The sequence below is a fragment of the Labrus mixtus genome, chromosome 24, assembly GCF_963584025.1.
Source record: "Labrus mixtus chromosome 24, fLabMix1.1, whole genome shotgun sequence".
NCBI classification, from domain to species: domain Eukaryota; kingdom Metazoa; phylum Chordata; class Actinopteri; order Labriformes; family Labridae; genus Labrus; species Labrus mixtus.
In genome coordinates this window covers 291,410-318,022 of record NC_083635.1, presented here as the reverse complement: position 1 = coordinate 318,022, position 26,613 = coordinate 291,410, and the positions used below count along the sequence as shown (strand labels likewise).

General features: G+C 42.5%; 1 protein-coding gene across 1 annotated transcript in view; it reads right to left on the bottom strand.

The window, feature by feature from the left end:
• The window catches only part of nid2a (nidogen 2a (osteonidogen)), a 42,742-nt gene extending 16,436 nt beyond the window's left edge, over nucleotides 1-26,306 (bottom strand). Inside the window, 17 exon segments of the mRNA XM_061032172.1 lie at nucleotides 132-257; nucleotides 1,948-2,076; nucleotides 2,494-2,640; nucleotides 8,387-8,617; nucleotides 8,703-8,903; nucleotides 9,580-9,691; nucleotides 9,769-9,902; nucleotides 9,990-10,099; nucleotides 10,388-10,427; nucleotides 12,232-12,343; nucleotides 12,846-13,166; nucleotides 13,261-13,393; nucleotides 14,422-14,561; nucleotides 14,676-14,777; nucleotides 23,648-23,764; nucleotides 23,953-24,138; nucleotides 25,914-26,306. Of these exon segments, the coding sequence (XP_060888155.1) occupies nucleotides 132-257; nucleotides 1,948-2,076; nucleotides 2,494-2,640; nucleotides 8,387-8,617; nucleotides 8,703-8,903; nucleotides 9,580-9,691; nucleotides 9,769-9,902; nucleotides 9,990-10,099; nucleotides 10,388-10,427; nucleotides 12,232-12,343; nucleotides 12,846-13,166; nucleotides 13,261-13,393; nucleotides 14,422-14,561; nucleotides 14,676-14,777; nucleotides 23,648-23,764; nucleotides 23,953-24,138; nucleotides 25,914-26,306 (2,734 nt within the window).
• Nucleotides 26,307-26,613: the final 307 nt, after the last annotated feature.

The window sequence follows — 26,613 nt, the reverse complement described above, 5'->3', positions numbered from 1 at the left end:
GCTGTTCATATTGACAGCTCTGAAAAAAAGCACCAGAAGGAGAATAATGCTCCCTAGTTTCACAAAACATGATCAAATATGATAACGAGTAACAACCACAATGGTAGGTTATTGCAGACGTTTTCACTGACCTTCCTGCCGAGAACAATAGAAACCGTCCCCATAGAACCCAAGCCTGCACTGACACTGGAAGGATCCCAGCCCGTTGATACATCTGGCATCGGTGTGACAAGGAGAGGAGCTGCATTCATCCATATCTAAAAAAATAAAAAAAATAAAAAAGGGGCACAAAAAATGTTCAAGCACACATAAAGAAAAACCTCCAGAAGATAAAGAAAAAATATGATATCCTCTGTAAAGGAGGAAGGTAAATGTAAATGTAATGTCATGTAAAGAGGGTTCAAAGGAAGTTCATCAAGAGTTCATACTGATGGGTGAACGCAGGACACACACACACACACACACACACACACACACACACACACACACCGACAGGACTTCTCTCCTCCACACATTCCAAAGCAAAAAAACACACACTGTGTCATTGCTCCATTTGTCTTTCACTTTCACCCCCCTCTCCTGTCTAATCTCACCCTACTCCTTCCCCTGTTAGTTCCCAGCCTTGTTCTCACATTTGCCGCCCATCCTCCTCTCTCTCTCTCTCTCTCTCTCTCTCTCTCTCTCTCTCTCTCGCTGTGTTTTCTCGCTTTTGCAGCTGTGTGATGCTGCTGTGGAAGAAATGTTATGCCTGTGTTGGGACAAACATGCCGATCTCTTCCAATTACTCATTCTTTTGGGAACACGGAGGTCTACTTGCAAAAAGAATCGCTTGTGTGACCAACAACTCAAGGACAGAATGTGATTTGGTCACTAAAAAAAAAAACAATGTGCAGGACACTGTTACCATAGCAACAATGTTTTATGATTACAGATGTTTCCTTTTCATTAGCATATAAAGATGATCACTTGTATCACACAGACTCCTCACAGAGAGACTCCTGTCAGACGGGGATTCAAACCAGGAACCTCCTCACAGAGAGACTCCTGTCAGACGGGGATTCAAATCAGGAGCCTCCTCGCTGTGAGGTGACAGCACCAACCACTGGACCACCGGGCAGCCCCATACTGTACTGCTTCCTGTTGCTTGTATCGTATCATATGTTGAGTGGCTTCAGCTCATTTCTTTGTTTGGATGGAGCGCAGCCAAAGTTCAAACCACTATAGGGGGATTTCATTCACTTTAGAGAAAAAAACAACAGCTGCTGGGAGCATGTGTTGAAACAATTTCAACACAAAACAAACACATCAAGAGATCATGTGTCAGAATCTCCAAGTATAACTGTTGCCTTAGTGAAAACTAAAATAGAAACTGTGAGTAAATAACCATGGTATGCCTGAAATGGTCTTAATTCTGGTTTCTTTTTGGGGGGAAAGCTCACAGAATGGCTCTGGGGATAGAGAAGTGTCTCAAAAAACAGCTCAACAATCGTTGCACTGACTGCCATGAAATGTACTGACGGTTAATGTTCCTCTTGGGGGCCAATGTTCCAATCCATCTGCGGCCTTACCACGAGTCAGCACATCTTCAGACTTCTCTGAGTTCATAGCTACATTTCTTTGGTAAAGCTTAACACATGGTTTATCAGCCCCACACAAAATACACAGAAAACCTACAAAGGACAGTGTAGGGAAGACTTGCATGTTAATGTGTATCAGCATGTGGCTTCTTGTTGTTGTGTAATCCAGATGACTTCATGTAAATCATGTTTGTGGGGTTGTTTGCATTTTCAGTCAAATATTTTGTTTCCCTGAATGTATAAACACAAAGCAGTATCTGATACCCAGCTGTTTGTCCCATTTCTTCTTCTTCTTCTAACAATTCCTGGCCCTCATTGTCTGTACATGCTCATGTGATGTCTCTAGAGATCTCCTCTCAATGCAACTTACCAACACAAGTACGCCCATCGAAGCCGAACTCGTAGCCGCTCTGGCACTGGCAGCGATGGCTGCCCGGCAGGTTCACACACTGAGCGTGAGCCCCGCAGGAACTCTGGTTCTCAGCACACTCGTCTACGTCTGCAGGGAGAGAAAAGGAGGAGGAGAGGAGGAGAGGAGAGGAGGAGAGGAGGAGAGGAGGAGAGGAGGAGAGGAGAAGAGGAGGAGAGGAGGAGGAGAGGAGAGGAGGAGAGGAGGAGAGGAGAAGAGGAGGAGAGGAGGAGGAGAGGAGGGGAGGAGGAGAGGAGAAGAGGAGAGGAGGAGAGGAGGAGAGGAGGAGAGGAGGAGAGGAGGAGGAGAGGAGAGGAGAGGAGATGATTCATTCCATGCAGCCTGTACTTGATCCCTATCACACAATGGACAGATGTTGATGGAACACAGGCACGCTGCCATGAACTGTCTTTAACTTTGTCTACATGTGTTTGTGTGAGTGTGTAATGGAGACAGACTGCGTTCAATTAAGCAAAGGCACTTTGTAATGCAGTAAGACAAACATACCATAACAGTTGCGTCCATCTCCTCTGTAACCAGTGGCACACTGGCACTGGAAGTCCTGGCCCTCCAGTGGGATGCACTGCGCTGTGGTGTCACAGTCGTGATTCCCAGCGTAGCACGGGTTCACCAGCTCTGGCCCGGATGGCTCAACTGCAGGAAGGAGAAGAAACGATGAAGAACGATTTGTATTTGAATGCACCATGTTGAAACTAATATTACGCTACCTATTGGACCATGGATGTCAAAACACTTCAGGAAGGCATCCAGAGGGACATAAAAAAGGAAAACGCACAGCACAAACTGCAGGACTGCAAATGTCCTTAATTGAGATGAATTGGGATGTGGATCAGCTCGAGTCACATGATTGTAGCGATGATTACAAGACAGCCCTAACCAGACGCACATGTGAAATCACTCCAGACAAACTCCCAGAGGACATTTCCTCTGAGGAAGTGACTCCCTTCACGTTCTCAATATTCAACATATGGATGAAGTTAGACACACGTATACACGAGAGAGAGAGAGAGAGAGAGAGAGAGAGAGAGAGAGAGAGAGGCAGACGGACGAGTGAACGGATGTGTGGTCGGGGTTTTCTCATAACGACGCACATGACAATCAAAGACAAAGACAAACCTCAGACATTTCAGGAAAAAGAGCCCAGTCGAGAAAACCATGGGACATGATTAGAAAGAAATGAGAGAGAAATATAGTTATGCTCTCTAGAGTTAATATGCACGCAGGCTGCCACTGAAGCTTCAGTGTTTAGCCAGCTCTTCCTCAGTCTTCAAACCTTTGTGTCCTATCGTTTTGAATCGTACTGTATCAAATCATCTTGTGTTCTATCGTTTTGAATTGTACTGTATCAAATCATCTTGTGTTCTATCGTTTTGAATCGTACTGTATCATATCATCTTGTGTTCTATCGTTTTGAATCGTACTGTATCAAATCATCTTGTGTTCTATCGTTTTGAATCGTACTGTATCAAATCATTTCCTATGGTGTTGTATTCTATCATTCCGGTTTGAAGTGTCTTGTATCTTATTGTTCCGTATCAGGAGTTACCGTTTGATTCCCACCGATAAAACGGTTTGGCTTTAATTTCAAGCAAAAAAAAACAAACACTTCTGATGGCTGAAAAAACATATTTTTCAAACTTCCTTACTCTATTAAAACCTTTCAGTGTTTGCTAGTTTAACGTCTTGTTGGCGGTTTGGAGTCCAGCCTGCCATATTGCCAACATATGAGCATTCTTCTACAATAATAAGAAACATAAACCACCCAAAGGAACATCAGTAATAACTGCTTTAAATGATGTGTAAGTGTTAAAGGATGGTCTTTTTCTTTACCATCATCAGCTATAAAATGCAAAGACACACACACACACACACACACACACACACACACACACACACACACACACACACACACACACACACACACAGAGACCTAAACAAAACCAAACGCACAGACATGCTGCACAGCTTGCTCCCATCTCCTCCAGCCAGAGGCCAACTTTGGCTCATTATCAAAGAGCGAGCGAGAGAGAGAGAGAGAGAGAGAGACTCTTCAAAGTGCTGAATGTGGCTGAGAGGACGAGGAGATGAGAGGGCGAGTAGCATGTGGATGGGAGAGAAGACTGAGGGCTAATTAGAGAGAGAGAACACACACACTACACTCCATCAAAGCGTGGACTGCAGATTCCCACCTGTAGCTTTTCACTCCTCCACACCAACGGGCTGGTTTCACAGAGGCGTAGCTGTAACTCTGTCAGGGTGGTTCAAGGTGACGTGACCCCTCTTTAAATCACCCTGAACTGTTTTATCTATCATCGATTACTTTTACTGACACAGAGGAATGACCTGGATTTAAAAGATGGTGGTTTGAAAAAGGAAAAGTTTTTTTTTTTTAGCAGCTTTCACTTTGATGAATAACTTAAAGGGGCAGCAAGCGGCCGTGTTGCTCCAGGTCCAGACGAAATGTCTCAATCTGATCCAGAACGTCCTTCAACCTTAAAATCATTTGTTATTTCTGATACTTTCTCTATCAGTTCAGTGTCTGAAGGTCTCCTACAATCTCACATTCTCATGACATCAGTGGGCAGCTATTCTACCCGGCAACCAACCCCCCCCCCTCCAGAAAATCTATCATTGGCTGGGATATTATTTCCCAGAAAGTGTAAGACCCTTGAACACACACACACACACACACACACACACACACACACACACACACACACACACACACACACACCACTTAACCCGTGTTTACAAAACCCCTGATCCCTGAAAGCTCTTCCAGCTGTGCTCTGGGTGTATCACTGTGTGTGTGTGTGTGTGTGTGTGTGTGTGTGTGTGTGTGTGTGTGTGTGTGTGTGTGTGTGTGTGTGAGTGAGATGTGTCATCATAACCTTTATAATCAGCGTGTTGACATTTAAATGGCAGAAACTTGGTCTGAATTCAAACACAGGGGGAAACGTTGCTTTACTCTCTTAAACCCCTTTTTCTCCTCTTCATCTTTTGACCGTCTCTGTCGGTGTGTTTCTGGTTTCCATCAGACGGAGCGGGTAAAGAAAAGTGTTGACAGAAAAACAACATGTGTTATGAGGCTGTATGAGCTGGTACCTGAGGGAACAGGCAATCAGATAATGTGAAGAGAAGTTAAAGGGATACTTCACTCATTTGCATTAATCTTTGTATCATTAGAAACCTGGTAGTATTTTTGAATGGTCGTGCATCTCTCCCTCATTTTCCCCTGAGATGGGAAATCTTTGTATTTCTGAGTCTATAAAGGAGCTTCCAGTGACGCAAAATGATGATTTCTGCGTCACTGGAAGCTGTTGTGGTTAGCAGGGTGAAACTACAACGCTAGTTCCTCATATTTTCAACCACTGAAGCTACAGACCAATCACAGATTAGTGGGTGGGAACTCACTCCCAGAATCAAAATTTAAAGGTCCCATATTCTTCTTTTTCTGGTTTTATATGCTCTTTAGTGTGCTTTCTAAGTGTCCTGTGCATGTTTAGGCACATCTATGTGCAAAAATTCGAAGTCCGCGGAAACGCAGCTTCTCCTACGTCCTCCTGTTAGCTGTAGCATTAGCTGCATGTAACGCTCGGTTCTAGCCCCCCTCCATAAAAATGTGTCAGTCCGACGTCATTGTCAGTGTGAGATCACTGATCTAAGCCCATTGGCTCATTGTGGCAAGCCCTGCAGCTCATGTTGAAATTTCCGAGAAGCGTGCTGAGCAACTGACCAATAACGACAGAGCGGATCGGCAGACCAATCAGAGCAGACTTGGCCCACGTGGGGTCTAACAGTGTGGGCACAGCAGAGCGTAGCTGACGGACTCAGAGCGTAGAGGGAGCAAGGACGAGCAGTACATGAAAACAGACACTTTTTTCAGACTTTATCTATTGTGAACGTACAAAAGTAGGTACATAGATTAAATATACGAACCCCAAAAAGGGCAGAATATGGGCTCTTTAACGTCCGCCACATTGCTTGGAAGCTATGCTAACAGGCTCTATGGAGAAAGCTGATAATGGCGAAAATATAAATATAGTGGCGAGACAGTTGCTGCCGACAGGCTGGTCTTGTGTCTTGGCTGCTGCGGGTGCTGGCCGCTGGGGCCGGCGGGGCCACCGCGACACAAGACCGGCCTGTCGGCAGCAACCGTCTCGCCGCTATATTGCTGGACGCCGCCGGCCGCTGCCAGCTCAGCAGCAGAGACATAAGGCCTGCCTGTCGGTGGCGGTGAGGGCGAGGAGCCGGGACACAGACATAGAGTCTGTTTTCTGACAGGAATTTCCAAGATCAATTCTAATCCCTCTGGGATTAATAAAGTATTTCTGATTCTGAACTAGAGGATTTTAGTGGGCGTGGCCTGCGGTGCTGTGCATTCTGGGATTTGGTGTCTTTCATCCACATTTCTACTACATATATGTTAACACAGATTCATGTTTCAACAGGTGAAGTATCCCTTTAAAGACAAAGAAGGGAAGGTGTGAGAAAGAGCTGTGAGTTCCCCTTCTGTGCAAAGATTCCCATTGAAGTGGATCCAAACAAAAACCTCTGTTTGTCCAGCTGACTCACACGCAATAAAGATTTAACTGCCATTAAAACATAAATAGGAAAAGATGCTTGCCACACACACACTTCCAAACACAAGAAGAGATACGGAGTAGCAGAAATGACGCAAGAGAAATACAATATTAATTCCACATTTACATTTTCATGAAACTGTATTCATCGGCTCTAAAGGTCCCTTTCAATGTGCACAGCCAGGTCAGGAGAAAAGTCCTTCTGAAGGGGTCGAGATATTTTCAGGAGTGTACATGTATATTTGAAAACAGTTTTCCTTGCAAGACTCAAATCGTTGAGGCCAAACTTTCTCTCCATAACCACAAAGGATTGTGGTTTCAGTTTTGTGTTTCTGTTACCACAAAGTACTTTGAGGAACCAGAGCCAACAATGAGACGGCCATTTTTTTTCCCCCACACTGTTGCATCATGCTCAGATCTTACTCAGACTTTCAGAACTCTTTTTATTTATACTATCTTTTTAGTTTTATGTTGCTGCTCATGCTACAACGTGCACACTCAATTCAAACGTGCCGATAATGTGCTTCAAAGCAACCAAACAAGAGGAATATGAAAAGTCAGCTGTGACACAGTTATTAGAGCGAGAGAGAAAGAGAAAGAGAGAGAGAGAAAGAGAAAGAGAGAGAGAGAGAGAGAAAGAGAGAGGGAGAGAGAAAGAGGGAGAAAGAGAAAGAGAGAGAGAGGGAAAGAGAGGGAGAGAGAAAGAGAGCGAGAGAGAGAAAGAGAGAGAGAGAAAGAGAGGGTTACAGAGAGAGATAAAAAAGAGAGAGAGAGAGAAAGAGAGACAGAAAGAGAGAGAGAGAGAGAGAGAGAGAGAGAGAGGGAGAGAAAGAGAAAGAGAGAGAGAGGGAAAGAGAGGGAGAGAGAGAGAGAGGGATACTGAGATGTTTTAATATCATTTTGTCTGGTTTCGACATGATTTACCCTCCACTCACAGTGTGTGTGTGTGTGTGTGTGTGTGTGTGTGTGTGTGTGTGTGTGTGTGTGTGTGTGTGTGTGTGTGTGTGTTTTAAAGCTGAGCTGTCTCTAACTCAGCACCGTGGTTTGGCTGAGGTTTCTGAGCAGCACTGTAACAATTACTTTGGGGGTCTGGTCTCTAGTTGTGGCTCAGATTTTTTTCACCTTCAGTGTGTTACAGACTGACAGTCGTTCAGAGACTGTTCACACACAGCAGTGATGAATATACTGAACACCGCTCCTGTCCTGTTTCCTATGTGATTATCCAACATGACACAAGATCATGTTGTTTTGTTTCTTCATATTGTGTTTCTATTGAAGAATAACTCAAAGGTTTTTTGTCAGCTGCTTTACCCAAACATGCTAAAGTAGCATTTCTCAAATGATCTTCTTTTGAAGCCCACATGCTGAGTCAGCGCTCTGTTCCTGCCTTTTGAGTGTGTTTTGAATGACCGCTGGAATGAAGAACAAGTTGCTTTTCAGGAACTAATTAAGGTTTACTCTCCAGATTCTTTCATCACAGTTCCAGTCTCCTGAGGGGAGACGACCTCTCCAACAACATGTGCTTCTTTAAAAAGACTTTCCTTTACCCTAAAGCTTGAAGTCCAGCTCATTTGAGTGTTGTCACTGTTTGTAAAATGAACTTTCATACTAAGAGGAGGATAAGGAGGATGGATGATAATAAACCCAATCTAAAAAACTTCTTAAGATGGCAGTATTGGTTAGCTTTACAGTCGATACGATTTCCACTTCTCCTTAGCATTTAAAACCTGCGCCCTATTGTTCAAAAGGTTTCATCTGGATTTGGTCCTCACTGTTTGTGATGCGTCGGGACTCACCTCCCACCGGGCTGATCTTGTTGGTGATGGCGTATCTCAGGATGCGCTCCTCCTTCACGTACATCACAAACACCCTCTCCATGGAGATCTGCAGCGTCTCCGGAGCCGGGGCGCGGTTGCCGTGGCGACAGTCGCGGTAGGTGATGTTCTGCTTGAGCTGGAACGAGAAGGACTCGGAGCCCCGCTCGGCCGAGACCGCCGTGAACTCCCTCACCGAGGTGGATGTGGCGACTGAAGGGAACAGAGATTAAAAAGTGTTGATGCAAATACACGAATCACATATTACACACCTGTCTCATGGGGTTGTCATGGTTACCAGATGGGTAGTACTGGTAGGTCTCCTTGAAGGGGTCCATGGTGATTTCAGCTCCAGGGGGCAGGAAGGGCACGTTTCCACTCAGTACAGTGTCCACAGTCAGGTGGTTGTGGTCGTCAAGGCCACGGCCCGTCTGGATGATTGACAAGCGCTGGTTGCCGGGGTAAAAGATAACCTCTGCGTGACGAGTGAACTCAGCGCCTGGTGACACAAATAATCAATCAATCAATATATATCTATCCATCTTTCACTTTGGATATTTGAAGACATTTAAAGAATGTCTGCAATAGTTACATCTGTACAGAACACACACACACACACACACACACACACACACACATACACACACACACACACACACACACACTGCTTTCTGTTAGAGAGGGGAGTTGGAAGCCTGATATCACATCACATCCCTGGAGACAATACAGCTGGCTGAGGGACACACACAAACACACACACACAAACACACGCACACAAACAGACACACACAAACACACACACACAAACACACACACACACACACACACACAAACAGACACACACAAACAGACACACACACACACACACACACACACACACACACACACAAACAGACACACACAAACACACACACACACACACACAAACACACACACACAAACAGACACACACACACACACACACAAACAGACACACACAAACACACACACACACACACACAAACAGACACACACAAACAGACACACACACGGCAAAGGAGTTACCCCATCTCTCCACACATGTGCTCCAGATGCAGTATGTACAAAGCAACACACACACACACACACACACACACAAACACACACACACACACACACACACACACACACACACACACACACGAAACCGAGTTTACCTGTGATTTTGAATCCTGCTTGGCTATTGGGCAGCTCCAGAGCAAACAGCCATCCAAACAGCTCTCCGATTGGTGCAAGGGGCATGAGAGCCCAGCCCACCGGCTCAGGCACCTGACCAATCAGCACAGAGTTTACAAAAGAAGCAACTTTTTAAGATTCTTTGTGTATTTAAATGTTCAGGCTCCTACCTCGCTGATGGCGGTGTACGCTCGCCCATCTCCCACCACGATGTAGGCGTGCAGATCGATGTTGTTAAGCGGCACGGGAGTCGAACCTACGGTCACTGTCCCGCTCACCTTACCGCTAACTCTCTGAGGAGCACCTGGACGAGCAACACAGGGATTACATAGTTTAAAATTTTAAAAACCATAGAGTCAAAACATCAATAGGTTAGTGATGGCGCTCTTACCCTCAGGTAGACAGTGGCGTCCGTTTCCATAGAAACCAGCCTGGCAGTGACAGCAGAAGCCTGAGGGGTAGTCGGAGCACAAGGCATTCTGGGAGCACTGCTGTTGGAATCTAGAACGGCAAACACAAGGGAGGACAGAAACAGTGAGCTCTTGCTTCTTAAAGAGCATTTTCTCTTGCTGTCAAATGCATTGTGTCAAATTACCCACAATGCATTTTTTTATTAAACATAATTGAGATTAAGACGGGCAGCAGAGATAAGGAACAACGATCAGGTTTACTCGTTTCTCTCTAACTCTAGACTCCAGATTGTTTCAATTTACATTACTGATAATGACTAAGTGACATCACACGAGGCATTTCAATATATTTTCTATGTAATGAAAAGTAATGACCTACCTGGCACATGTTTCCTTATTCTCTGTAGTGTACTGAATCACTGAGAGGAAGAAGAATTCATTAGTGTCATCTTTTGATTGTATACACAGTTTAATAAACACCATATTTAAATAACAGCTTGCTGTCTCCAGTCGCTTAGCCTACAAATCAAAACGTAGAGGCATCATTTTCAGTTTTCAATTCAGAAGTTTTGTCTTAAGTATTCTTTTGTTTTGTTTTGAAGGCTTTTACCTTTGCTGATACTTATGCATTGAATCTACCACATAGCATCTGCCGCAGAAGCCCGACATGCACTTCTTCACAAATGTAACTGCGCATTGCAATGATGCAGACAGGGAGCCCTGTGATTGGTCAGAACATATTTACTGCATTTACAACATTTAATGAATCACCGCCTTTTTTTAAATTCTGTAACAGGACAAACTCTAATCAGCTGCTGCTCAACATTAATCAGCATACACACACAAACACAGTCAGACAGACACACACACACAAACACACACACACATATTCCTTGCTGCTTCGTAAACTCCCAAAAGCATTCAACATGTTTCAATACATTCATCAGATTAAAAAAAAGAAGAAGATGTACACACAACGTTGTGTAAAACTACAAAACACACACATCTAAACACTTTGTGATGACGACTCTGTCTGGAGATCCTCTGTCACGCAGGCAGTGACTCACTCTGTTGTTGGTTTATTTGGAATAAACAGAAAACAAATCTGGAAAGTCAGCATGAAAAGTGAAGCTGAGCAGACAAAAAACAAAGAACAACACGTTGCTCTATCCAGTGTGCATTGCTATCTTTTTTTAAATTTATTATTTGGGTAAAAAGCTGATTTGGGATCAATATGCAAAACTCTATCATCCTACAGGGGCATCACACACACACACACACACACACACACACACACACACACACACACACACACACACACACACACACACACACACACACACACACACACACATTCTTAAACACACTTGTGCCAGCTCTTCTGAGGGAATCCCCCATGATAATACCTCTTTTTTTTATGTTTTCAATCAATTTCATGAACCCAAGTACACTGCACCCACACGCTTCCTTCAAAACAAACTCTTATAAAATATCCTTTTTAATTACAACAATCAAGAATTATTGTTTCATGAGACCACAAACTGCTGGTTAGGGGATAAAAAAAACTTAACTGTATTAAACTTTCAGAAATGTCAAACCATTGACAGAAAGTTCTCTCAGCATCCTTTAATGAAAAATAAAAAATGTCATCACTCCAAAGTGAGTGAAACGACTTAATAAGAAGAAAACATGCAACTCCAAGAGACCCTCTGAGCCTTATGTAATCGGGCAGGTTGACTGAGGACTCATTCTTATTTACAGCAAAAAAGCCTGTGGGAGTAGCTGCGAGGGAGGGAGTGCAGGACACACACACACACACACACACACACACACACACACACCTGGGAGCTGCCCCAGCACAACGGCTGTATTGTGCTGCCAGCTGCTGCAGAGGGCGAGGTAAAGTTACCTTTCTGTTTCTCAAAGTGACCGTCCATTCATCGGTTTTGTAGAGAACTACGCACTACCATACACAAAAATATTCCAGTAGAAAACAGACTTTGTGAGATGCTGAAACAGAGTCCCATTTTCTTTTGCATTGTACAAAATATGATGATTTAAGAGAATTATTGTTTCATGAAGTAAAACCTGAAATATTGGGGCGGACAGATGTGCAGAAACTGAAATGGCTGTTTAAGTTTGATGTGTTTAAACTTGCTCATTTTGTTTCAAAAGCTTGGAAAGATGGACAGATAATGTGCAACATTTGGTTTTGTCCCTTACCTCCTGTGTCGAAATCAACATCGTCTTCATCCACGCTGACCACGTGACCTCCGGGGGAGAGAGGGGGTTCGTTCCTGTGAGGGGGGTAGACATCCACCACCTCCAGAGGAGCCTACAAACACACATGCAGAAGGGAATATGTCTTTTTTTGTTGTTGTTGTTATTGAGAGCTAATCCAATTCTTTTGTAACTCTCCCAGATGAGCTAGGATCTGTGCATACTTAACATGTTGTATACAGTGTTCACGGTGTCATGATGGCAGCTTTAACTGTCTCCAAAACAGCGTTCCAGTAAAACCACAACATTTACAAAAAAAGCAGCTCCAGTTACATAGCGTTATTACTAAACTCTGCTTGAACCACGGCTAAAATGTCTCAGATTTTGTTCTTATTAAATGCAATCAGTGATGTTTGAGAGTTCTTGATCTGATGCCACACCACACCACTGTCTGCATCCTGAAGATAAACCGTCTAGTAGCTGTGAAATGCTTGTAGTTGGGGGTTGTTTGACTCATAAAGCCAGTAAGAAACCTCATGTTTAATGTTCCTTAATGCAAAACACAATAACACACACTATGGTTACTTTTGGCCAATGGGATCCTTGCTTGGTGGTACCTGTGGCTGCTGGTCCTGAGTCTGCTCTGAACTAGGTGGAGCATAGTGCCTCTCCACCGGCTCTGGACTGTACCGGGGTTCAGACGTCAGTGGTACATCTTCACTGCCATGCCGGTTAGAATCCTTTGAAGGGGACGAGGGGGCGTCGGGCCTCGCTGGTTGAAGGGGCTCGGGCTGGTCCCCACCAGCGGGGGCAGGCTGGAATTCAGGGTCCCCGCCTGTCAGAGGGTAATCATCGTCTTCCTCCTCCTCCTGGTTGTCAGGGTCAAAAGTGTTGTCTGCATATTCCTCGAACTCTGCGTACTCAGGGGTGGTGGTGTCCTGGACGAATCAGAGGAGTGATTAGCATAATGTGTCACAAAAAAAACAATTCAGAATTGTAACAAAAAAATGTTTTTTGGTTGTTTTTTTTTACCAGAGAAAGACCATGTCCTCCAGCAGGCGGTGTAGCAAGGATGCCACCGATGGATGCAGGAACAATGTTGTCAAAAGAGTAGCGGTTTCCAGTGTGGAACAGCCAAACACCTGGTATCCCGGTGTTACCGACCCTACAGAGCAAGAAAACAAGCTTTGAGCATTTCCAACATCACAGATTCATATTGTTATCAGACTTATCCATTAAACCTGTGCTTTTCCTTGAGATCACACTTCAGCTCTTGTGAAAGGATGCTTTATATAAGATGCTAAAAACAGCCTAGAAGCCATGTATCTCTTAGACAAGGATGAATGTAAATGTTATTTTAAGCTAGCTAGCTAGCTAATGGTAAATGGACTTGTACTACTAGTCTTCAGACGACTCTAAGCGTTTCACACCAGATCTCCAAACTGATGTCAGAGGCTGCTACATAAAGTGCCCAACCTCCCAATGGTACAATTCCATTTACACACATTCACACACTGAGGTCGTTTTCTTAGCTAGCCAAACTGTTCTCTTTTAAACTTTCCCTCTTGTGCGCTTACTCCTTCAATAAACACGTGTTCCCACACAGCACTGCATGAAATTAAGGCTAGCAGTACAGCAGTGTTGCTCGTTAGCAACAACCCCAAACAGCTAATTAACAACAGCTGCTATGCTCGATGAAACTGCTAGCTTGTAGCAATGAACTTAACCAAGTGCCTTGTCAAAGACAAAGATGAAGGTAAACCCTTCTTTTTTTGCTAGCAAGCTGCTGAATTATCTTTTTGGGCAGCGTCAGTTTGTCAACTAGCAAACAATGCTAACTTGTTAGCAGCTCTCTTTTTAGGTAATCGTAAAGAAAACACAAGACTTTAATTTATCCAAAACAAAAACCTCTTATTTAACCGTTACAGATGAGCTGCTCGTTTGCAGCAGCAGCTAACAGCTAACAAACAATGGCTGCTTTGCTCGCTTTGACTGCTAGCTAGTTGGTAATTAGCTAACTACTAGGCTATAGCTTGACTGTGTGTAGTGCTAGCTTGATTCTCTGTAGCTATAGAAAGTGTTTATGCTAAAGACAGCTTTCTGACTCATAAATATGAATAGTAAAACGCTGGGCGCTAACATTTGCTTAGCTACCTCTAAGGGTTCATTATGATATTGAGGGTTTGTACTTACTGGTAGAGGTTTTTCACAGTTTGCTCGTCGCTGGTCACGCTGTAGTAAGGGCCCTCAGTTCGAGAGAAGATTAAATAGGTGATCTCTCCTCTGCTGAAGCCGACTCTAGCAGGAAGTTCTATCTCAACGTTGTACGATTCCTACAGGTACAAATATGCAAAAAATTAGAACAAAATGTTCCTCAGTAATTAGCATCAGTATCATGAGTTTGAAAATATATCAAAGCTGTGTGTGTGTTGTGTGGAACAGTTTACCTTGGGCCGTGTTCCAAAGAAGTTCAAGCCACCTTCAGGGTAGAGGAAGAGAACGTACGAGTCTGTCTCATCATAACCGATGACTGCCTGGAACGTGTTGACCTGTAAAGAGATAAGAGAGATGAGTTTATCTGAAACTGAAAGGAAACAGGAAGTTTAAGTGTAGACCTTTACACATTACACTCTGCACGTTGATGAAGTAGAGGCTTTGGGGCTTAAAGGCTTTATATGTGATTTTTTGATCCAGTAGATGTCGCCCTTGAGCACCAGCATGAAACCAAAACAACTTGCGCTGCATTGTTGTGTTAGCATGCTAATGCTAGCGATCTTTATTATGCTCGTATCTTCACACTGCATGTAAATTTACCTGAGCGTGATCTAGAAACACAGTTAAACAGTGAGTACAGTATGTTATTCTTCTTTTCTCTAGTCCCTCAATTAAACAACTTTTATACATGAGGGGAGGAGTCAGCCGGCCGCCGTCCCGGCGATGTAAACAAAATGAAGATAGGACTCTGAAAACTCTGAAAACATCACAGACAGTGGGACTCGGGTGTTACACCCATTGTAGACAGTCATGACTCACAGAGTTATTTTCAGAGGATATACTTGATTTATATTACATTTAAGTGTGAAAAATCACACTTAAAGCCTTTAAGAAGAAAGAAAATAAATGCATAAAGTTTGTTAAATCTTGATTCTATTTGTTTTGTTTTTCAACTCTTTCAGATTGATAGGGTTTTAATAAAACTGCATGACTTTAAATCTTGTCACTATGCTTCCTTCATCTTTGTTTTTTAAGTTAATTTTTGTTTAATTTTAGCTCTTTAAATTGAGACATTTTACCTTTAAAGGGACACACACAATTCTACACTTACAAAATAACTTAAACGCTTATTTGATTAAAAATATCTTGTGATTTTTCAGGCACATTTCTTGATTTTCTTTTTACAAAATGTAGTGAGTTGCAGGTACAACAATCGTGTAATAACCTCTTACTGCCACAGGGGTCACTGTTCAGCAACAGTTACATGAACATGATTTTAAACGTGCACTGTGTAGATTTTGTGGTGAAATTTGAAAGTTGGAGAAGTGAAACAATTCTATGCTATATTTTCTGAACTGAACACACAAACTTTACTCAAAGAAAAAATGGATCCCTGGAAAACTGTTTGGGGCTAAAAAGCTAGCAGGAGAGTTACGGTTTCACCATAACTTCTTGCATATAATTTTATCTTCAGACTATAGGGACCACATTTTCCTATTAGAACAGTTTGTGTATAGAGTTATGAACATATACCACAGAATCTGTACACTTCTCCAACTTTAAAATTTCTCCACCAAAACGACATAGTGCACCTTTAATCTATATATTATTACTCCTTCAATATGCAAAAATAACTAAACAGATTGATTTTTAAGAGGACCTTTAAGAATATTTTTTAATCTTCAGGAATGTGTCTTAAACATATTTTTCTTCTTCTGGTGTTTAAGAGATGAGGTCACCTCCTGTGTGTGTACACAGTCAACCCCACTCAACCATCTCCAAATTATTCCAACAGTCACACCTCATATTTAAACTTCACACCTCCTCTCTCCTCCTCCCCTCTTGTCTCCTCCTCTTCCGTCCCTCGCTCCGCTGGGAGTCATGTTTAGAATTCACACCCTTCAAACCCCCTTCTTCCGACCACCGCCGATTATTTACATACTGACCCCACAGTATGTGGGATTCTAAACATCTATTCTGGGTGAATTAGGATAAAGTAAATACACTGAATCAGATGAATCAGTGAACTTCCTTGCGTTGGATTGTTACTTCAGGAACTTTATTTCCTAAATGTCAGTGGGCGCTTTTGTCTCATCCTGCCAAAAACCACATTTAGAAAACACTCAGATTTGGTGAAAGAAGGGAAGACTGCGAGTGATCCCAAGTTGTTTTCCTTTGGGACAGAATCACATTATCTGCACAAACACACAAAACATGGACCCAGAAATGCACACACACACACACACACACACACACACACACACACACACATCTCAAGCCCCCAGCCCCAGATGTTGATCTCCACAGCTGTCTTCCTGTGTGTCTGGACATCTTTCATGATGATGTTACAGCACTCAAAGCAGACATGGTTACAATGTGAGACACACTTATACAACACAGATGTCCCTCCACCTATACTACCTCTCCTGTGAACGTATGTGTGTGTTCTTAATTGTTTACATCAACATCTTTAAACTATCTTGTTGTTTGTGGGCGGGTAGGACTCTGCAGCCCCGAGGCTTTGTGTAATTAGTGAGGAGGGAGGAGGAGGAGAAGAAGCTGGAGCTACAAGAGGGGATCTGCTGTTTTTTTTCTTTGTCCTTAATATCCCTATTAAATGTCTGTGTTCTTCTCCCCGGCTGCCCCTCCTTCTTCCTGGGGAGGGGGCGAGAGAAGATGAGAAGCAAAAGGAGGAGGGGGGGAGAGAGGGACAGCTTTGGACAGATAGAGAGATAAAAGGATGGGGGGGGGGGGGGGGGGGTTGGCATAGTTGGAAGAGAGGCCATAGGTCTGGTTCACTATTGGAGACAAAAAAACGATTTCCCTCAAAACTATTGCATCTATGGAAAAAAAAACTGTCTGAAGAATCTCAACCATTAGATTGGATTTTGTACGGACATTCATGACGCCCAGAAATGAATTCTAATGGCTTCACTTTTGTTTGCATGGGTACATCCGCCTCAGCTTTACTCGTCGTTTGGTGCGGTTTAGCAAATGTTAGCAATAGCATGCTATCCCACTCAATTTTGGGGAACATTTAAACATGATGCCTGCTCAGTATCAAATTGTCACCAAGAGGAAAATGTAAACAAACAGTGAATATATTTGTAAAACTAGCACTCAAAATAATACTTAATACTACAGGGATCTTTATTCTTCATAATAAAAACAAAATATTTAAATTTCCAGACGTGCGACTCGGCTGATTTTCTACTTGGAGTAGAGCCGGGCTAGCACGACCACATTCCACCATCTTTAGTGACAGACAGAAGTGTGGTATATGGACCTTCTCACTTCACTTTTGGCAAGTAAGAAAAATAAGTGTCATTTCAAAAATGTCAAACTGTTCCTTTAATTTGCGGTCTCCCCTCCCACCCTCCTCGTTTCTGTGTGGTCATCTGCTGCGTTTGAGTCGGTCTGTGTGAAGCAGCCTCACAGCTGGAGGACAACAAATTGTAGGCAACACACATCAAAGACATTCAGAGAGTGTGTGCCTCAGTACATGTGTGCCCCCCCCCCCCCCTCATCACCCACAACCCTCGACCTTCCCACAGGGTTTTGTCACACCTTTTTTTTTTTTTTTTTTTAAAGAGTCTCCTCACACTGACCAGACACACGCACAGACGTGAATTGTCTCAAATGTTTGTTGTCAGGATTAAGTAACATCATCAGTCTGCTGCTCGCTGGGGGTTTGAAGTCTGTAAACACCCGACAGCCAAAAATTAAAGTTCATTCAGTTAGTTCACACAAACACCTAAATACACTTTAATTATTACAATACTGCATTGAAAGTCAATGAAAACACAAGCGGTTTGAAGGTGAAGAAGCGTTCTTTCTCGCAAAAAATAGTCTAGTCTATAGTCCGAGAAGATGAGGTTAGCTTAGCATTAGGCAGAAGACTAGAAGCACCTGTGTAGTTCAAAAGTTTGTGTCAAAATATTTTAATAAAGCCGACATTTTTCCTTTGGACAATCTTGCCGTTTACCCCTGTGTCCAATGCTAAGCTAAGCTAAGCTAAGCTAAGCTAGCTCCACTTTAAGATACAAACGTTTCTTTCTCTGTTGGTGTTTTTTTTAATGGTTTGTTTGGTGAACAATTATTCCATATTTTTGAGAATCATGAAGCAACAAATTAGCTTATTTTAGCATTACAACTAAAAACACCTTTTAGGTTAACGTAATAACATGGCATTGATAAAGCAGGATACAAGTTGTGGCTAAAGTAAAATGGACACAAATAGAGACACTCTTTGTTTCCTGCAAAGCAACCTCCTAAAGATACAGTTTTTACAGTTTATGTTTGGATAAAACAATTTCAGAAAATGTAATGGATGAGCTTTGAGAGATGCTAACTGTTTACCCCATTCCATTCTTAATGCTAAGCTAGCGCTAACTTTATTTAAACTTTAGCAAACACTCATCGATCTTCTCATCTAACATCGTACATGTACAGAAAGTCACAAGAAGAAAACATTCCCATAATGTGGAACTGTTAATACACAAACATGTAGCATAGCCTGTATGACACGATGGCTTAATTACACCTTTGAAAACCTGACAGCTGCTGCTAACACAGAGCAGGTGTTGTGTGGAAGCAATTTGATGTCTCATTTGGTGTAGTCTCATCATATTGACTTGTGTTTGGTCTTGTCTAGTGTTGTTTATGTGTTGAGTTGGTTTACTCTGTCTTTATATAGTTTAGTCTAGTCAGCCGATGACTTAAGGGGAATGTAGTTCAACTCATCTCGTCTGTGTTTCAATTAAGTGACTCAACGCTCTGTAGCAAATGGTTCAAATCACATTATAATTATGTAAAGCGGCATCCCACTATGGTTGGCCAGGAACATCCAAAAGAAGAGAGAGAGGGAGGTTTAGGATGAATGTATAACACTTGTTTGTTGGTCGCTGGTTTTTCAGCTCTGCGGCCACAGCACAGCTGCAAACAGGCACCGGGAGAGACAGAGAGCAGCTGCAGTCCAGTTGCCAGCCTCACCAGAGTGCTACAAATGGAATTGCCTACAGCGTGGGAACTGGCACACACACTCACACAGTCACACACTCACACAGTCCAGGCTTGTGGCCAGGAACAGTGGAGTCAGTATTTCACTGTTGTTGTATGAATTTCTTTTGGGGGGTGACATGCCTGTTTTAACTTTAGCTCCAGTCAGAAAGGATTCCCTGCTTTCTTTGAATCTTCAGGAAATTGTACAACGTCAGGGCTTTGTAGGAGCTTTTTGATCCACTCAAGAACACATGGTGGGTAAAACCAAAACCGCTTTTCTTAGATCCTGCAAGCTTTCACAACATGAACGTCTTTCCCACAATTACAAATTAAAGAAAGACGTCTGTACTAGTAATTAGTTAAGACAGAAAAAAACTGTAGTCTATGTTTTAGCGGCTAAATTATTGAGCTGCAAAGCCACAACATCATGACGCTAACCCTTGTGTTTCTCTTCTATGGTATAAACAGTTGTAAGAACAATATAACATACTATAAAAGCAGAACACATAATTTAAGGGATTCCCCCTGTGTCACTGCTAGGCCCACATTAACAACAACAAATAACACTAAAAGACATTGTTAGAGCCATTTGTGTGTTCAGTATGTATGTGTGCTCTGTGGTAGTTCCTTGTGGTCACAGTAGGGGGCACATTCACTTTGGTGTTGGGAAGGTTACAAGTAGAAGAAGAGTTAATCACGGACAGGTGAGCAGCCCACCGTGAGAGGCACACAGTTTTTGACCGCTGTTAAAATGTATCGTGAATGGAACATTTATCCTGGCTTTGTTTTACATTCAAGTTATAATGGAATAAGTGTATGTAGACAACCAGAATATGTATTGTAAATGAACGATTCAGATAAACCCGTTTGAGTGTGACAGCACGGAGTTGATTGAATTATTGCCACGAAACACGGAAACAACGCGTCAATTAAGTACGGTAGGCTATCAGCCCCTCAGTGGCTCAAACTTTTGAAAAGCAAGATCAAGCCACTACAGACATCTAACAGAGAAGTCCGTCTAATCATTCAGTCTGCCTCATCTGACCTTCACACAGCAAATATAAAGCACAAAGCTCTTCAACCACCAACACTTTCACTTTCTGCTGAACATAGCTCTGAGGAGACTCTGAGGGCTGCTCAGACACTTTAATACTCTCAGCAAGGGAACTTGAGGACACATTTGCAATATTGTGTACATACCACACATACCATCTCCATTTCAGTGTTTTCATATCATGAGCCCCCCTTTTGGAATGCATCACCACCACAAAGCCTCCAATAACACCGAGCAGTAAGCTTTGAACTATTTATTGTCGTTGTTATGCACTGTAAAATATTCGGAAGAAGTGCATTATATAATCATCCAGGAGGGGGGGTCTTCAGGCATTCTAGCACTAGGTATGTCCACTGAACATTTGAAGGTCATCACCCCCTCTAGTCCGCACCAGAATTAGTATTTGGGAATACAAAGTAGTACTATTTTTATATGTTGGCTTCAGCTTGTCATATAGCCATAGATTTGCTGCTCTTCCCGCTCTACTACACAGATGTAAACAAGCACAGCAACCAGAAAGGATCGTGTAAATTCTACTGTCAGAGCCCACATGTAGCATTCTGCAGCTAATATTTCAGTTTCTTAGCATATTAGCATTTATAGGAGTGCCACAGCATTCACAAACATGACATGTGAACTAATGTGTGGAATGGTGAGCAAATGCTGCTCAAAGGAAAACACTTCCTATAACATCAACACAGAAGGCCAGACTCGGTGTAAATGGCTCTGGTCTTTAGCAAATTGAGCTACATGGTAACAGATACAACAGAGTGTGTGTTTTAGGTTTGGAGTCGAGTAATTACTTTCCAATTATGGTAATAGCCTCTTTTAGACTTATTTCATAGAATACACAAGCCCACCTCTTAGGGATGTGAACTTTCTCTCTTCTGCTCTCATTTCCATCGCTATATATTGCTGTTTTTTTTTCTTCTCATCTCAGTATCCGGCCCCCAAAAACACCACACACTCTGCTCCCTTCCCCCCAAAACGCTACCCCACCTCGTCAACCTTAATATACATCCTGACAAACACACACACCTCAGGTTAATCAGTTCGCACACACATACCAAACTACCCCCACCCAGCACCTCTGGCTAATCACTTCAAAGGGAGATGCTATCAGCGCTAAGAGGGACCCACTGAAGTAAATCCCAGCTGGGACCCCGACTGCTTCAATCTGACAGGCCAGTCAGACCCTTTAAATCACACAACAACCCCCCCTCTGAGCACGTAATAAAACATTTTTCACCTTCAAAAAGTGGAATTCAGCCTTTAAGGAAGGACTTCGTCAACATTGGATAGAGTCCTGAGAAGCAATGACTGATTTGTTTGCCTTTCATTAATCAGAATTCAAAGGAGGCGTAAAATAAACCAGACCTTAAGATTTTAGAAAAAGGACAAACAGATGGGGGGGGGGCTTTCCTTAAATCTGCCACTCCCTTCAGCCCTCTATCCCACACACTACAAACCAGGAACAACAAAGAAATGTTTGTTTGATCGATACATTCAGGAGGCACAGCTTTACTTGGAGTTTGTCCCAGAGAATAACTTAACCAAAGATTCAAGTGCTCCTCTACTTGAAGCTTTGTTTGAAAAGCTTTATTTCATTTCTTGCTAACATTTAAGGTTTTTAGGTTTATATGAACGTTCAACACATAATCCTGATGATGTCATAGTGGTAACGGGGTTCATGAAGTCTCGACAGCTTAAGAATGTGTAGTTCAAAATTTTATGCAATTGGGGAGGTTCTAATGCAAGAAAGCAGGTGAGTTGCATTATGGGAAATGTAGGATCCAGTGTTTTTGGATGTAGTAGATGCTAAAAATGGGATATCTTGGTGTGGATTCATTTGTTTTTGGCTCTTTCTTTTTAAATGTGTCTCTTGTTAGTGCCCAAACGTTATGGATGTGTAACACTGAATGACTTGAGCGGCCCTTTAATTATCTAAAGACTTGCTAGCATAAGCTAAAGATGCTATTTATCATGGTTCATTCAATTATCCATACTTACAAATTGTTACATTTGTCTTAAGTTAGGAATCTCAGGGTCGAATCTCGAATGCAGGGAGTGAAAATATAAACAAGTGAATAATGAAAGGTTACTCGCTTTGGCTTTAAATGGTGCTTTTGTCGCCTGAAATTCCAATTTTCCCCTTTAATTAGAACCAAATTACATGTTGGACGATCCCAAGAAAATGATGGATGTGTCAAATAAAGTGCAACTGTGAAGTGTGCGTCCCTTTAAGGGTTGAGGGAGAGTTGAAAAAAGGTTACTTACTAGTGTTTGGGTGCTTTAGCTTTCTCTGCACCTTTAAGAAAAAGCTAAAGACCCAGCTCATGAATACCTACTAACTTAATGATGATGGTCTCCATATTATTGATGATGGTGATGGTAATGACGATGGTTTTTGTTTGATAACGACGACTTATAAGATGGTTTCTATACTGATTAGAGCTCTCAAGAACTGCCCTCAATGTTGTGCTTTGCCTCTGGTCACTTCCTGTCAGCACCTGTGTGTCCAATCAGACTCAAAGCTGATCGTTTGACATTGTTCCCTTTTTTCTAGATCCTTTCTTGTGTTGTACTTACTCTCTGATGTACGTCGCTTTAGATAAAAGCGTCTGTACTTGGCTAACTAACAGGAAGGGGAGTGATGTCCAACAGAGCGTGTGAGCAGGAATGGCCGAGCGTGTTTGCGAGTCTACCTGTGAGTGAATTGGAGGAGGGGGGATAATGAGTCGGGAGGCACTTTGATGACCCTAAAAGATGACCTCTGACCGCTTGGAAAGGTTAAGAGGCAGATTAGGAGGGGAAGGGGAATTACAAATGGGCCCCCCACCCTTGGCTGATTACAAGTGATGCACATCCTTCAGGAATTTGGGGATTGTCTCTCACGAGAACTTCAAAACTCATCTGAGGGATGTGTAGGCCTCTGACATCACAATGGAATAATCAGAAATCACCTTTTGTACATTTCTTTGAATTGTTTTAATTTTTTATATTTTTAAATTCTATTTTATATATTGTAACTGTATTATTTAAGTTGTTGCTAGTTCTGCTTTATTTCCTTGTTAATTGTTTAGCACCAATACACCAAGTCAAATTCCTTGTATGTGTAAATGTACTTGGCAATAGAGCAGTTCATCTCACCTTGTTGGAAGGTCCAGCGTGACGACTTTGTTCCTCATATGCCGCCACGTTCTCCCATGTAGCCACCACAACGTGTGTGGGTGTGAACTTTGAATCGGGGAACCCTCGATGTACCTCCTGAATGAGCAGATGAATCAATGAACGAGTGAGGGAAAGAAAGAGAAAAGGATGTAGAGTGGACTGAACTAGTGGAAGATGAATTGAAAAAGGAAGATTGGTAGTTAATAACAAAGAACAGAGTCTGAAGTCGACATCCAACCACACAGTTGTGTCGGCTTGTTTCTTGATTAAATGCTTAAACCGACCTGGGCCACTTTGTTGAGCACGCTGGGCGTCTCCGTCACCCTGTAGTAGATCTGTCCTCGCCCTCCGCTGGTGTCGACGTCCGCCAGAAACGGAGCCACTGCGGGGAAATCTGTGGGGAAGCCGTCGTCGACGTACTGCTTCTCCATGGGCAAGTCCTGCGCCGATATGATGCCATTGGTGGCCACCTAGAAACAGAAAGAGTCCACCATGAGTCCAGATGCTGCAGACAAGCTGGGACCCCCTGAATACTTCGTAAACCTCCTCTGGGGGGGAAATCTGAAAGGCCGCCTTGAACCCAGGAAACCTCCTAATGAACTCATATCCCCTCATAAAACCTCCTCATAGTCCCCAGGAACCACGTAATGAACCCAGAGATCCTCCCTATAAACCACCAAGACTTCTTGAAGAAACCTCTTGGGCTCCTTAGAGCAGGGGTTCTCAAACTTTTTTAGACCATGGACCCCTTTCAGGTGAGAAGTTTTTCCAAGGACCCCCCTCATTATCATAATGTTGATAAGCACATATTAATACTATGTAATAATGTACTATGCAGTACTTTGCAACGATAGAATTAGACTACATTTATACTTTCCAAGTAATTCATTTTATAAACTTTGAGAAAATGTTGGCTCCGAGGTGTTTTTTGTTTTGAGTTTTTTTTTTCACTATCATATCAGAATTCAAAACTAAAGTGGGCGGGTGTATTGGACAAAACAGCTGATTTTATTGGTGCAAGAGGTCCCAGTTTGTAGATATGCTTTTTCAATGAAATAGCACACTTTTACAATTGTTTATAAATTATTCCGAGGTCCCCCAAGGTATGGTTCGCGGACCCCTGGAGGTCCTGGGACCCCACTTTGAGAATCACTGCCTTCGTGGATCCCTGAGCTTCATCAGTTAGAAATATTTAAACCATCTACTACTGTTACCAACTTTTTTTTTTCATGTCAAAGAGCATGAACCATTGCGATGAAATTTAAAAAGTACACTGTGGGACTGCTACCTAAATGTAGGAAATTAGAATAATTCCACAATCTTTTTTATTTTTTTATTGTTGGATTATAGCCGAGGATGCAGACAGTAGAGGAGGAGCTACAGACTTTATATACACTTGAAGAAAGATTACAATATGTGGTCAACTACAAAAAAAAAGGAAAAAGTCAATAAAAACTGTACAAATATCAACTTTGCACCTCCGTGTTGTACTTGTAAGTCACTTCTCATCACTAGTGACAGAATAATGAAACACTTTCAGGGACCAGTGTGCATGATGAATACTTACACTTTTCATAGTTCAGCTCTTTTCAGTTCAGACTTTCATTAAAAGTCGAAACATAGCAGCAAAAGAAGGTGTAACTGACTATGTTTTTACACTTTGAAACTGTCATTTTTTTTCTCATAGTCCACTGCACAGCTCCTACATTGCACCTTTTGTACATTTTTTATTTTTGATATTTTACATGTTTAAATTCTATTTTATATATTGTAATAGCTTCTTATACTGTATTATTTAAGTTGTTGTTAGTTCTGCTTTATTTCCTTGTTAATTGTTTAGCACCAAAACACCAAGTAAAATTCTTTGTATGTGTAAATGTATTTGGCAATAAACCCCGATTCTGATTCTGATTCTGATTCATTGAAATACTTCTTGCAGCCCTGGGTTCACTGTAATTAAGTTTAAAAATAGACATACTGATGTTATCCATCAGCAGCCTGTTGAGCTCTGTTGGGGGAATTCTTCATTCAGTCCTTTAGAAAATGTTTAGATGTATTTCTGCAGCATGAGATTCTGAATTCAACAGGAAACAAAGTTAATGAACCATGTGAGATACCCCTCTTGTCAGTGTTAGTTTATTCTCATTCAACAGCTGCAAACATCATGTGAAAAATGTAACTTTTAAGACAATTTGACATCCTGCAGTGATGAAGAAGCATGCAAACAGGATGAATGAGTACTCACATAGAGCTGGGAGAACTGGGAGTCGTAGAAGTAGAAAGGTCTGGGCAGGGTCAGCACTTTGGACGTTTCATCGTCGCCCTCTGCCAGGATCATATCTCCACTCATAGAGCCATAAGGGAACAGACCGGACCTCTGGATGGCCGTGACCACGCACGCGCCCACGCTCCAGCAGAGCACGCACGCGGACAACAGCTGGCCTCTCTGCATCGTGGAGCCGGGCTGAATGAGGAAGGAACAGAGAGCCGGGCTGAATGAGGAGGGAACAGAGGGAGAAGCGAGGAGAACTTTCCTCCTTTGCACTCAGCGGGGAGGAGGGAGGGGAGGGGGGAGGAGTCTAGGCGCGCTCTGATTGGTCGGAGGCGGAGTGAGCGACAGCGACAGCCCCGGTAACATCTGGCTTGTATTAAGAGAAAAGACAAATAGAGCGTTTTTTAATCCGGATGTAACTCTATCTCTTTCACAACAATGTGATTCAAACACACTAAAACAAATATCATACACAAAAGTGTTTCTTTAAAACTGTTCAAACATCAAAAGTAGAAGGGGAAACTTACCTCCTTAAAAATGAGTATGTTCCTTAATGAATACATCATTTCAACATCCCATAATACTCAACAGATATAAGTCTACTAGCCTACTTTTAGTTATTGCATTGAATAGTGAGATCACAAGTTCATAAGCAGTTCTTCTTCTCTTTATT